This window comes from Callorhinus ursinus, unplaced genomic scaffold (assembly GCF_003265705.2).
Source record: "Callorhinus ursinus isolate GAN/ISIS: 27379988/994484 unplaced genomic scaffold, GSC_fseal_2.0 scaffold22, whole genome shotgun sequence".
NCBI classification, from domain to species: domain Eukaryota; kingdom Metazoa; phylum Chordata; class Mammalia; order Carnivora; family Otariidae; genus Callorhinus; species Callorhinus ursinus.
The window spans coordinates 10,163,562-10,177,573 of record NW_027397084.1 but is presented as its reverse complement, the minus strand read 5'-3'; the positions used below and the strand labels follow the sequence as shown (position 1 = coordinate 10,177,573).

The following is a 14,012-nucleotide window of genomic DNA, read 5'->3' as shown; positions in this document are numbered from 1 at the left end:
GCATCCTATTGAGATGGGGGTTGGCTGTATCAGGCTCTGATAACTTATGATCAAATTGCTTGGGCGCCTGGTGGCTCAGTTGTTTGGGCGACTGCCTTCGGCTCAGGTCATGATCCTGGAGTCCTGGGATCAAGTCCCGCATCGGGCTCCCTGCTCAGCAGGGAGTCTGCTTCTCCCTCTGACCCTCTTCCCTCTCGTGCTCTCTATCTCTCATTCTCTCTCTCTCAAATAAATAAAATCTTTAAAAAAAAAATTGCTTGTCTTCTTCAATTGATAAGTTTATAAGAATTCTTCTCACCCTCATGTGGATTTTCCAGGTAGACTTCCCTGTTGGGGAGAAACATCACCAAGTATCAGTTTGGAGTGTATTGGTCCATTTTAACATTCATTCAACAAATATTTATCAAATACCTGCTATGTGAAAGGCAGCCTTATTTGTTACTGTGAATTATTAAGTGGGAATTCTGATTTATCTATGAGTATCTCCTGGATTCAGTTCTTGTGAACCATTTTCCAGGACCCATATGTTTCTGTGAAAACTGAAAGGATACACCTTCAGAATCTGAAATACTCAGAATCATTCTTTGGACTTCGAGAAATCCCACTTTACATACTGATCGGGATACTTACTCTAGCCAACCTATTGACCTCTTCGGTATTTCTTGGTTCCAACTTTATCTCCTCTTAACACATTTGTTTTACATTTATTTCTCAGAAGACTATTTTTAAAATGTATCAGTTGGGACAAATTGTGCTGGATCATCTCCTGGGACTCAGGGACGTGTGGTTTCAGTTGGAGGAAAAGAGAGCCATGATGACTGAGGACAAATGGATAGAAAGTACAAGGAAGAAAATTTAGCTTTCTAAAGATTAAAATGTAAAAATAAGCTCCATAAATATAATGGTCTTCTATGTGAGAATACGACGTCCCATACCTGGAGGAAGGGACAGGCTGAAATGTGGAGGGAATTCCTACAGTGGATTGGAAGTTAGAACAGATGACCTTCATGTCCATTCTGACTCTAAGAATACGAGTTTAGTATTGTTCTTTCGTTCCAGTGTAAATCCTGATACACGTGTGAAAAACGCTAAGTATCCCAAGCCCGATCAGAGAAAGTCTCTCACCCCAAGCTTTCTAAAGGTTCAGTTAATGTTGCATCAGGAAATCTGGGAAAAGAGTAGGTTGTTTTTTTTTTTATTCCCAAATGCCCTGAACATTTTTCATCCCTTTCATTTTATTAATTAATGAATGAAAGAAACACACGTATTCTTTCAAGAAGTATGTATCAAATACTACATTGCTGGGGCCAGGGTTCCTGCACCATAAAGGCTTTTGAGTGTGTTTTTAAATGACCAAATATCCTGGATAAACTGCTAAGCATTAACATAAATAGTGCAGAATGGCAAATCTGGCACATCTGAAGTTTGTTCCTATTTTTTTTTAAGATTTACTTATTAATTTGAGAGAGAGACAGAGACAGAGACTGCATAGGTAGGGGAGGGGCAGAGGGAGAGAATCTCAGGCAGACTCCCTGCTGCGTGCAGAGCCCAATGTGGGGCTCGATCTCAGGACCCATGAAATCATGACCTGAGCCAAAACCAAGAGTCAGACACTTAACCGACTGAGCCACCCAGGCGCCCCCTGAGGTTTGTTCTTCAATGAGCTGTGGTAGATAATAACTGGGCTTGGTGATGGTTACTGAATTATCTCAGAGTTTCACAGTTTTACATATATGTAAGATACATATTATTTACCTCCATTTTTTGAAAAAGGAAATGAAAGTTTAAAGAGGGTCAGTAATTTACCCAAATGCATCCACCCCGCGTATGCGGATATAGATTTCCAGTTTATGCCATTTGATCATAGTGACCAAGCATTTCATGTTAAAAACAGTTTCCTTTTTATAAAATGCACTGGACTGTAAATTGGCTTTGGATATGCTCATGCCACACCTCACTTTGAAAACCCAACATCCTCCTTCGTCTCATTTCCCTCTACTTTGAGAATTTAATTATCTGCCTGCAGCAAAATGCCACAGTTAAAGATTCTCATGAAAACCAAACCAAAGGGGGAAGGACAGTCATAATGTGTATTGATTTTTTTTTTTTTTACTTTTGCCTTTTATTTTCTGTCCACTTTGACTTTCTTTTAGGGTCTTAGCATGTGGCTAAATCTGCTTGTTTTAGTCAAGTCTTAAAAATCACTTTCTGGGGTGGGTTGTGTAATTTGTAGAAATTAATAAATTTCTGGTTCTGCCTTGTAACATTCACATAATGCTTTTGCCATACTCTGCCTCAATTTCCTAATTTGCTAAAATTCACTTCTAGAAATGCATTCCATAAACTAGGAAATGGGCACCAGCTGCTTTAGAGAGAGCTCATCCATGCACTCTTCCTTCACATAACAGACATGGTTCGAGTGTCCATTGTGCGCAGATCCTGTGCCAGGGTGGGAGAGACCAAAAAGGACAAAATATCTCTAATTTAAAGATCTCGGTAGGGAAGGCTACTGAAGCCATTTCTGCTGGGTAGTTGGAGGTGGGCTTCTGAGAGTCTAGGCACATTAGGTTCTGGGTCTCAGTCATTGCTTCTCCTGAGAATATCTAAGAACTATATAATATGTTCTCTGATGCTGATAAAATTGGTCTCTGGCAAAATTCCGGACATGGACATTTCTTTATGAAAATAATAGTATATAGTCCTGGCCTATATGAACTCGTTAAGATGGCATTTATCAGTGGTCTCAGATCTGAATATTTCTACCTTCAACCCACCAGACCAGTGGAATGCACAAATGATCCAATGACATCTTCCCAACTGGGTTGTTTGACCCACACGGTGATTGTGAAAAGCTCCATAGACATACAGACAAGATGGCCCAAGACATACGTGGAAAGAATAGAAGATGAATTACCACTGATGGGAGAGGAGTGGATTAGATCCAGAATGGACAAATAACTTACCACCCATTTTTTTTTTTCTTTTTAAATCACCCTAGAGCTAATGCTCCAGATGTTTCTTATGATTTAACCATGACTGACAGCAGAAATAAGACAACCACGGTCACTTATGTACATGATACATTGTCTAACCTTTATGGCTGGATGGCTCTGCTCTTGGATCAAGAGACTTACTCACTGCAGTTTGACACCCCTTGGATCAACAGATCTCTGCAGGTAACCCCAGGAACTCATTCACGGGTATGGCCCATTCCCCGGGGCTTCTTATCTTTCCACCTGTGAAATAGTTTGTAGGAATTAGCATCTTCTGGTGCTGATAAAGAAAACTGCCACAACATTTTGGCCTGATGAATGTAATCTGAATATAAGATATGGTGGTTATTTTTAATTTTAATTTTTTTTTTAACTTAAAAATTTTAGAATCTGTTTGAATCTTGTCTTGAATAACACAATGGTTCTGCCTGAAATTTTAACATTATTAATACAATGAAAAATACCTTCTAAGCATTCTATAGAACTATATTATTAGATTAGGGGTTCAGAACCAACTTACCCCTTAGAGGAGTGTTTGTAGCCAGAGAAAAGGTCTTAACAAAGCATTTTTACGTTGCATACTGCCACCTTGTGGTCAAAGATTAACTTGCAAATAAAGGTCTGGACCTTCATTGGGGTTGGTTGAAGGAGTCCAATCGTTAGGAGCTATGAAGATAGGAATAGCTATGTGGAAAATGGGTGCATTTTCTGAAAGAAAAAAAAAAAGCCAAGCTAGTGGATTTCTTCAAGCTTCTCCTCTTCCTTTTAACTCATTTCTCTCTTCCTTCACATTCTCCTTAAAGTCATGAGAGCTGGTCTTAGGTGTGGTATAGTTCAAGGCAGAATCTCCTTTGAGCCTCTCACTACCCTATTCAGAAAGGAGGGTTCTTTCCTTCCTTTGAGGTTCCCATGAGAACATTTTGGGGAATTTTCATAAGGTGAAGGCATCAGAATGATGACGGTAACGGTGGCGATCCTAGTGTCTATCCTGGCTCAATACTCCCTTGCTTTGTGGTGTGGGGCAAGTTACTGAACCTCCGCCTGCCTCAGCTTCTTCATCCGTAAAATGGGTGTGAACTGCTGTATTTCTGAAGTACTCCTGCGTTTTTGTAGCTCTTTTCTGGCGAAAGCTTTCCTTACTCAATGAGCATTATTGTATTGTTCTCTCACTTCAAGTACTCAGCAACATTTGGCAGCTTTGCTCCTGGGAACTACCTCCTGTTGGTGCACAAGGTCCTGTGGCCTCACCCTGACATCCTCGTAAGGTGTGGGAGTCAGGTGGGGCGGTCCCTTCTGTCTCTGCCGTCACCTGGTCAGGACCAAGGTTGTGACTGGTTCTTCAATACCCAGTTGAGGCAACTCACCTATCTGGGTAAGTATAATTGGATGAGAATATGGAGGGCACGAAGTCGGAAGCCACCATTCACTCTTGAATTCTAAACATTTGTACTGCGAAAGGATGAGGACCTGGAGGGGAGAGCTGTGTGTTACGGTTAAATGTTTGGGCTCTGAAATCAGACTGCCTGGGCAGTTGTCCTGAGTTCCTTGTCCCTCTCCCTTGTGCCTAGCCCTATGTCACCTGAGCCTGATCTACGCTTGAGCCCTGTGACTATGAAATTTTAATAGCACTAGAAAGGACAATATGGTAATTCCCTGGTATTGCTGTCTTTGCCAAATGGATTGCTGTATATTTTATTTGCGCTGAGTTGTACCGTTCAAATTTTATTTCTGACTTGATCAACCATAAATGTAACCTAAAACTATAAAAACTCAGGATGGACAGAGATCCCTGAGACTGTTTTTACCTCTAGAGCTGAATGCAGCCATTAGGTAAGAGCAAAGAGGTGTCATTGACTATGACCGTTCACTTGATATATATTCTAGAACCAAATTTTAATTTCAAATTGTTCTCCTTCTATTACTTAGCATGTCTTGTCCATTGGCCCGATTTTGTTCATGAACTGCAAACTGACTTAAATGGCCCCATGAGCCAAGCATGGTAAAGGAATATTTGTGGCATAATGAAAAAAAAATCAAGTCATGCAGCTACGGATTTTCTTCCCCTTTTTTTATCGTTATTTATTGAATTAATAGCAAATTATACTCTTATACTATTTATACACATATATATGGTAGAAATGCACATCTGTGTAAGTCTGTATATTTATATATAGATGTACATCTGTATGTATTTATGAGCATCTATATGATATAGATGCATTTTTCAGTATAAAACATTTTTATTAGGTAGATAGCCTTTATTAATTGAAATCATTCTCTGTATCAGAATACCCTCGTATCTCCACCTTTAGATAAGGGGAGTTGGAAAAGGACAAGGAAATCACAGAGGGTTGGTTCGAGTTGTTTAATGAGCATGGAGACCCTTGTTCTTTAAGACGATTCCCAGTGCTCCGTGTGCTGGCTTCTGAGGACATTTGTGCCTCCAGTATCCTCTGGGTGAATGGGGTAGGTAGGTGGCTAGAGCCACTTCTGTTCTCATTCCTGGGCTGGTACAGTGAGGATATGATGATTCAGGGGAAACTGAGGCTTGCGCTGCTCCTCAATGGTGGCGTCCCATGCAATTGTGTTGGATTGGGTAGATTTGGTTATGATTTCAGATATCTTCTGCGTCAAGTTTACAACATCGCTGGGAAGGCTTATAATGCCGTTCGGCAGTGAGGTAGTTGGCAGTGGGTACCTCAAGAGGACCCCAAGCCGTAGAGTTCTAGCTCTCTGCCCGGCATCTTACATTGATTAGTTTGTTACTTTCACTTAATTGTGTTTTTTTTTTTTTTTTTTGGACCGTGTGACTTTATAGGTCTGCAATTGGGGTAATTTACATAAAATAAGAAGAGAGACATAAGTCGAGACCTCACAGTCTATGTGGACATATTCCTGAGATTAAAAAAAAAATGTGGGGAGAGTCGTGTATACAGAAGTTTCATTGTTATTGTAGGGAGACTGCTTGACCTGTTTCAGGGCCATTGAATTTCCTGCCAGACTTTCAGGTGTGGGGAATGGGGAGACCCTGCTCCTATTCCTGGCTGGCTTTTCCTTCAGAGTACCGCTTCCCTGACAATTGGCTGTGTTTCATTCATTTGTTGACCACTTCTAAGTGGACCGTCTTTTTTGTATTGTTTATTTGCAACCTTACCACATCCTCCAGGATGGGAAGTGTCAAACAAAATCACAAATGTCTTTGTTTCCTCCATTTGGCTACTTTGTGTGTGATTGAAGATACCTGACTAATCTTAGACCCAGCTGAGAAGGGAAGAAAAAAAAAAATCAGAACCCAGGCATTCTAGCTCCTGGCCCTGGATCTCCCCACTAGAGTGTGCTGCCCACTAAATAATCATTGATCACTGACCAAATAGGGTGTGTGTTGGGGGGGGCGGGGTACTAGACAGCTCTGTGGGAGAAAAGTCACTGATCCCTAGTGACAAAGAAAAAAAATCCTATACATAAAATATGTTTTGAGAGTATTCCTCTTCTCTACCAAGGCAAGTTTTGTCTTTTTTTTTTTTTTTTTTTATTAAGCAAATGTCTTTATGGGATGCAGGTTCTTTGGAAAGCTCATGGCCAGAGCTTAGGGTTCAGGGTTTTAATCAGTGGCCGGCTGGCTATTTCACCTGGGGCATGGAATTAAAAATGCTCCATGCCTCGATGGCTTCATCTTTATAACGAGGTTAAGAATACCTACTTATATCTTGGAATTGTGGTACAAAGCACCCAGGTATCTTCAAATGTGATTAGTATGCCCTGTTACTTTACTACACATTTTCTCAGTAGATTATTTCTCTAGATTTGTTCTTTTCTCCCCCAGAAGGTGAACAATGTCACATGCCTTGAACTAAGCGTATACACATCACAACATTTCCGAAAGGGTCCTGTTCTATTTTTCTTGACTAGATTTTGTAGGATAACCGAGATTCATGATAACATGACATATATGATATATGGTTTCCATGATTGAAATGTCATGCCACTTAAGCAATTGTTATCCACAGAATAAGATCACCTCGCTCATTTAAAAATATCTTTCAAGGAGATTGGTTCAGGTTGCCTTTGTAAAGCCCCTGAGAATTCTAGCCAAGAAGCCACTTGCAGAAGAGACCACAGCGAAGGACTCATGTGCTATAGCTTGTGTTAGGACCCAGGAGGAGCAGTGTTTGATGTGAGAAATGATTACGAGTGGCAGTTCCAAACTGTAACTTCTACGCCACTCTTGGAAATGGGCAAGACTGCAGGACGAGTGTTCTTGTATATTTTCCGAGTCGGAGTCAAATCCAGCAAGCCCATTTTTCCGTTTAGGCGATTTGATTAACGGGTAACTCCTGCCTCTGCCTTCCCCACTGCCTCTTTCCCTGCTGTTTTCTTTTCCAGGGATGTTTCAGTTCATGGTTAACTATTTTTATTTTTTAGTTACATTAACGCTATGAAATAATTAGTCAGCTAATTAATCTGGTTTACAAGCTTTGTAGGATTCTTCAGCTGTCAGTCAGGCCCAGGCCTGAGGCCTACATCTAGTCTCAGCTCTCCTGCCCATGTGATTCCTGTTGCCATGGCTACTGGCTACATCTGCTGACACCCCACTCTCTATTTATTGCTTAATTAAGAATTTCACGCTCAGCCCTTATCTGCCTCTAAGAACAAGCGCACACTGTTAAGAAATTCCAAATTTAGGCCCAGGCACAAGGAAAGCCTTTCTTGCAGGCTTGGCTGGATGGAGCCTCTCTAACGATCTTCTCGGCATCCCAGCCGCCACCCTTCAATCAAAAATCATTAAATGGGGCAGAGATAATGAGCATGTAGCATATCAAAAGAAGGATGTTTGCTTCGTCCAAAGGAGGAAAAGCTGCTAGGCCCCATGCGCAGCTCCACTTCAAAGGGAGATGAGACCCCCTCGTCACTGGGGCCCGATAAAGCCTCATTTGTTCTGGGCTTGACTTATGAAAAAGGTCTGGTGTGTCGGGGTCCCGTCTCACAGACGCAGGGTCCCCCCACCTCTTGCCTCCACCTCCACCAGCCCCCTCCCTCGCCTTCCGCACGCACGCTCGTGTGTCAGCACTCAGGCAGCTGGGTCCCCCAAAGCATCAGGCGGAGCGTATAATCACTGACTCTCCCCTCACAATGGCCACTTGTAGGGGGGTGGCCGGGAGGAGGTCTTCATCACAATAGGAACACAATTATTGCAGCTGCTAGGGAGGGCTCTGCTCCTTCCTGTAGGAAGATAATAGGACTTGCCCAAAACAGGAGGAGAAGGTTGGGGGGAGGGGGAGGTGACAGGGGTTGATAGGGGTGGAGGAAACAATCTTGAGTTGATTATTCATATTCTGACTCTTGGAAGCCCGATGCGGAGCCAGTGGGGTTCCAGCAGCTGCTGGTGCACAGTCCTCTCCTAATAATTGTACATTCTGTCAGGGGTCAACTTACTTTTGACCCTGTCCTTTTATATCGGGAAAAGGCTCTTGAGGGCAAACTGTTGGGTTGTGGCAGGGTGCATTAAACCCCCACAGCCCCTTCCCCTTGCTTTCTACTTCACCAACCAGCAGCCGGTGATAAATTCGCGTCAGATGCTGGGCCATTCACCGTTGCCCTCCCGGGTTCACACAGCCCCGCTCGCGCATTGGAGCGGCGGCCGAGCCGGGATATTGTGTGAGGCGGCAGCTGAGCGAGCGCCTGCGAGGCGCAGAGGCTCCTGCCTACCACCTTCTTCTGCTCTGACTGAAAAAGAAGAAAAAAGACATGTCTAGCCAGGCTGGCCAGTGCCTGTCTCCAAATGGCCCCCCTCGCCAAGATAAAGGCAGGCTGTTTGGCAAGAAGCCGGGGCCCTTTTCCATGAGGGCAAGAGGGCCGCAGATAGAAAGACAGATGGACTTCATTGTCTGCACCCGTTGCCCTGAAGAAGTCAAGTCACATCACACAGAAGGCTCAGAAAAGATGCTGTTAACCTGGGAGAGCCTGAAAACAAGGAGTGCTTTCCTGAGTTTGCGGCCAGGAGCTCAAGGGTACTGCCTGGGTTTCTCTTTTCTCAGAAGCGCTCAGGGCACAGGGATGGAGCAGGCTGCTGCCTCCATCCTTCTGTTGTCCAGCTGGTCCAGAAGCCCCGTCAGCTTCTCGGGAAGGAATTCTGTTAGTGTCTGTGGAGGAGAGAGGACTCAGCCGGCTGCCCCGAGCATTTTGGGAGGGTTTTATAAGCAGAGCAGAACCCTAATCCTCTGAAACTCGGCCGCCATTCCTATGCTGAGGCCCTCTAAGGCAATCCATAGCATTCTAGTTAATAAATTAATTTACATTCTTCTAGAAAACTCATTCCCCAAAGATCCCCAAGGATTTCTGCCAGTAATATAGAGGATTGACTTTGGGGAACTGCGCTAACCTTTATGGCAAACGTATAGAGAATGGAACAGGAGCTGGTGATGGGAGAAGGACTTTTGCCTCTTGGTTGCAAGCAACTTGTCTCCCGCAAGAAAAAGGAAGGAAATAAATGAGAAAAGGAAAGAAAGAAGGAGGGAAAACTAAGCAGTCAGGATCAAATATTTTTTCTAGGAAGCCCTCTGCTTAAGGAGCTAATTTCTTTTTCTTTTTTTTAAGATTTTATTTATTTATTTGACAGAGACACAGAGAGAGAGGGAACACAAGCAGGGGGGGTGGGGGAGGGAGAAGCAGGCTTCCCGCGGAGCAGAGAGCCCGATGCGGGGCTCGATGCGGGGCTCGATGCGGGGCTCGATCCCAGGACCCTGGGGACATGAACTGAGCCAAAGGCAGATGCTCAACGACTGAGCCACCCAGGCGCCCCTTAAGGAGCTAATTTCTTAGCAATGCTGATGGCAGACCCTAGTTCATGCAGAGCGTCGGTGGTATAACCAGCATTCAAACTCAGCTTTTCTGACCCTAGGTCAGTACTTTTTCTAGTATACTGGTGTTTTGGTTTTTTAAAATCCAAACTTATGTATATACCCTTGTAAACCAGTTCTTCTTCCTTCTATTTAGAGGAAAAACTTGGGCTTATTGAAGGCTCTATGCTTCCTGAACTTTAGGTATTTGAATACCAACTTTACCCTTTGTCACATCCTATGCCTCCTGTTCTATTATTTACCTAGGATTTTTCTTAAATCAATTCCCACGCCATCTTATTTTTAAAACCTAACCTCTTTTTAAGCAATAATATCCATAAAATCATGGGTTTAATGACCTAGTTGCTTTTTCTAAAATACATTAGCATCCATAGCTATGAAAATAAAACATTAATGCCACTAAAATCATCACCTCACAGTTTATATGTTGGGACTATAATGTGGTCTGCAAGGTTTTGGTATAATTGGTGAAAAGTAAGAAGTGTGAGCCCAGGGATCTTTTTTTTTTTTATCTGGGTCTCTTTCCTCGCTTGCTAAGAACACCTGCTGTTGAGAACAAACCACATTCTTTTTTGTTTGTTTGTTTTTACCCAGGGACATTTATGTATGTATGTATGTATGTATGTATGTATGTATGTATGTATGTTCAGTTAGCCACCATATAGTACATCATTAGTTTTTGATGTAGTGTTCAACGATTCATTAGTTGCATATAACACCCAGTGCTCATCACCACATGTGCCCTCCTTAATACCCATCACCAGCTACCCCAAGGCCCCCAAACCCCACCCTCTGAAACCCTCAGTTTGTTTCCCAGAGTCCAGAGTCTCTCATGGTTTGTCTCCCTCTCTGATTTCCCCCTCTTCAGTTTTCCCTCCCTTCCCCTACGGTCCTCCGTGCTGTATTCCTTATGTTCAACATATAAGGGAAAATGTTAAGTCAAATAAGTCAAAGAGAGAATTGTCTCTCTCTGTTTGACTTATTTGACTTAACATAATCCCGTCCAGTTCCATCCATGTCTATGTGAGTGGTGGGTATTCATCCTTTCTGATGGCTGAGTAATATTCCATTAACAAACCACATTCTTGAGAGAAGTTGTAAAATTCCTCAATTTGGGGCTTTTTAAATGTGCCTCATGGACAAACAGCTGGAATGCTAACCCTTGGAATTTCTGGTTCTGTCGATCTGCACAAATACCCCATTTTTCACAGGAAGTGCAAGTGTGGCAAACATCCCTGAATCAGAATAACAATTGTTATTGTTTTCTGAGTTAATTAAGAAGGTTTAATTGAACTAACTCTCAGGACTGAAGTTAATGTAGATATATCCATCAGTGCCTTGAGTAAGTTCTTTTATTCTCACGCCTCAAAAAACATTTATACCCTTCCATGAATGAATGTTAGTGGGGATAATGGAAGACTCAAAGGTGATCACAGGATTTTCATGTAATGTTTCTGTGAAGGACTTTGAAAGATCCTGCATTATGAGGGCCAAGCTGGTTCTGTCGCTGGCCCCTGAGAAGCTGGAGTCAGACAGAAATATGGTCCCGTGAATCAAACATTAGCTGCCCAGGGACCAGCTGACAAGTAATGCTCAATGGCTAAGTGAAAAAGACTAATTTCTGGGGAGTGAGGTCAAGTTCACTGAACAAGGAAGGAGAGACAGAGCAGGAATGTACAGGTGTGCAAGACAGATTTGAGAGAAGAGGTAGACGTAGAAGATAGGGCAAGGTAAGCTGCAATGTAGAGAGAGAGGACCAAAGCCAACAGCGGGCTCCTGAAGACAGAGCTGGAGCCTGGGTCCAGGGCAGACAGAGACCGAGAGAGAAGGCATGCATCAGGGAGAGAATGGGTGAAATCTGCAGACAGAGATTGCTGTCGCTGTTTCAGATTCTCTCCATGTTTAGTCAATGGCTGACTGACCCTATATAAATGTGAATCGAATGAGAGGTCCAAATATGTGCTAAACCTCAATGGTGAAGTGAAAATGGGAATATGGATGAAGAATGAAATAGGAAAGGAGTCAAGGCCCATTAAGATGCCACCTTGTTTTTTTTTTTTTTTTAATATAGCTAGGTACTTAATTCTCCCTTCAAAATTGCAAGAGAGAATGGGACCTACTCAAGGAGAGAACTAATTTTTGTCTTTCCTAGTGCCCTAGTGAAGACAAAACTTGCCAGGCACAATACAAAATTCTGGAAGACCCTAGTATCATGTTTGGCTGAGTAACTCTCTTTCCTCCTTCTTGGCACATTTCTTGCTTTCTTCTAGATCTCTGTGTTTATAGCAACCTTACATCATATAGCACCCATCAGAATAATTTGACTATAATTGACCCAATGGCTTCTTTTCTTTTTGAGGACAGACCAGATATTCTTACAACCTGGGAAGGATCAACTGCAATGAGGCTCCATTTATAAACAAAGTACATTAACCACTCTCATATTACAAATACACACTCGGAAATCATAAGCACTGAGAAGACATATGTATAATATCACAGCTTGTGTAAGGCTTTTAAACTCTTCCTGAGTCAATACATTTATTCTCAAACAATTTTCATCCCTCTTTGTGTTTGTCCAAATTGGAAACGACATGTAACATTTACACTTTTATAGAGTCAAAGCACTTAGCAAACTTTAGAAGATCTGGTTAAGTTGCTTCCAACTCTGAATACTATGGCTCCTCATGACTAGGTACAGCTGTAAAAAAGAGTAAAAAGAGTAGAAGCATATTTCTTGGGTTTTGTTGTCTGGCTGCTAGATAATGAGCATGCCATAGAAACAGTATAGGTAACGACTAGCATTTATGTGCCAAGCACTGTGCTAAATATGTTAGAGGGATTATCTCATCTTTTCTTCCCACTCATGCTATGAGGTAGATAGGACGACTATTTCCATTTCTCACAGGAAGGAAGTGAGTTTCAGAAATGATGAAGAACTCATTGGTTGCCCACATCAAGGAACTGGAAGACCCAGGATTCAAACCCAGGCTGTTGGACTTCGTTCAGCAGCTACACTCTTCCCCATGATTCTTTATGGCTCCACTCTCAGGGTGTGGAAATGGTGTTTGGGAAGAATAACCCTCTGACCTGCACTCATGTCTCAGAACCAGCCTGCAGAGGGCCATGTACAAGTGGTGGCTGAAGGAAATCAGACTCTTTCAGTCTTTACTACTTTTGGTAACTTTTCTCCATTTCTTTGGATACTGAAACTACTCCTTTTCTCAGACTGAATGGTATTCTCACACCTGCTTTAATAAAAGGAGTGATAGCTTTTCAATGTATGTTTTGGGGAAGAGGCTCCCCAAGAGGTAGGAAACATTTGTGCATTGTAGAGGCTGAACAAGATCAGTGGCCACACAGTTCAGAAGCCATCCATGTAGAGCTGCAGACGTGAAAGCACCCCGACCAGGAAGCCTTGGCTGACCAAGATCAGAGCCTGGGTGAAGTGACTTCCTGAATGGAAGGGCAAGTGGAACAGTCTATCATGGGGGTTGGATGTGGTGGGGTTTAGCCTTTTATGTCTCTGGGTTAATAATTACCATGATGGCTACAATGCATGATGCATTGTAAAATGACTACAGTGGTTTTGAAAAAGTCTTTTTCATGTGTAACTTTACTTTTTTACTCTCTTTACTCGTGTGACTCTGTCTTAAGGAAGAGGTCACAGATGTAGTGAAGTCTACCATTACTTGGAAGCTGCTTTTAACAAGGATGATTTATATAAAATCTTTAAATGAACTAATAACCCTTTCCAAATGATTCCTGGAATTTCTTCTAATTTGCCTTCTTTAGAATTTGATTCTATTACAACACTTAATTCCTTCCTCACATGGAAGAGTGCTCCGTTGTTACGGCCTTTTGCATGTTTTTAGATGTCATCTTGTCCATATTCTCTTTTGCTTTTCTTTCCAGGTGAGCCTATTTTATTATTTTGTCTTTTGGTTCCTTTAAAAGGATTCTTTCCTGCCTCTATTTGCTCAATTGGTTGAAATTGTCAGTTAAGTACTGGGTATTCAGAGTAGAGCCCTATAAATTTAGGATTTCTAGATTAGCTCATGAATAGTATCTACATGTCCGGCATCCTAATATCTAATGTCTGGTGTCCTAAGGTACATGAGAAAAGTCCCTCCCTCCAAGATTTAGAGACAGAGCTCATGAC

At 42.4% G+C, this 14,012-nt stretch overlaps 1 protein-coding gene across 6 annotated transcripts in view; it reads left to right on the top strand.

Moving 5' to 3' along the window:
- Window positions 1-14,012, top strand: part of PKHD1 (PKHD1 ciliary IPT domain containing fibrocystin/polyductin) — a 484,077-nt gene that overhangs the window by 245,453 nt on the left and 224,612 nt on the right. For all 6 annotated transcript variants that reach the window (XM_025890503.2, XM_073905082.1, XM_073905080.1 and 3 more), the window contains 2 exons: window positions 2,999-3,176; window positions 4,170-4,365. In XM_025890503.2, coding sequence (XP_025746288.1) covers window positions 2,999-3,176; window positions 4,170-4,365 — 374 coding nt within the window. The remainder of the gene's footprint in view (window positions 1-2,998; window positions 3,177-4,169; window positions 4,366-14,012) is intronic.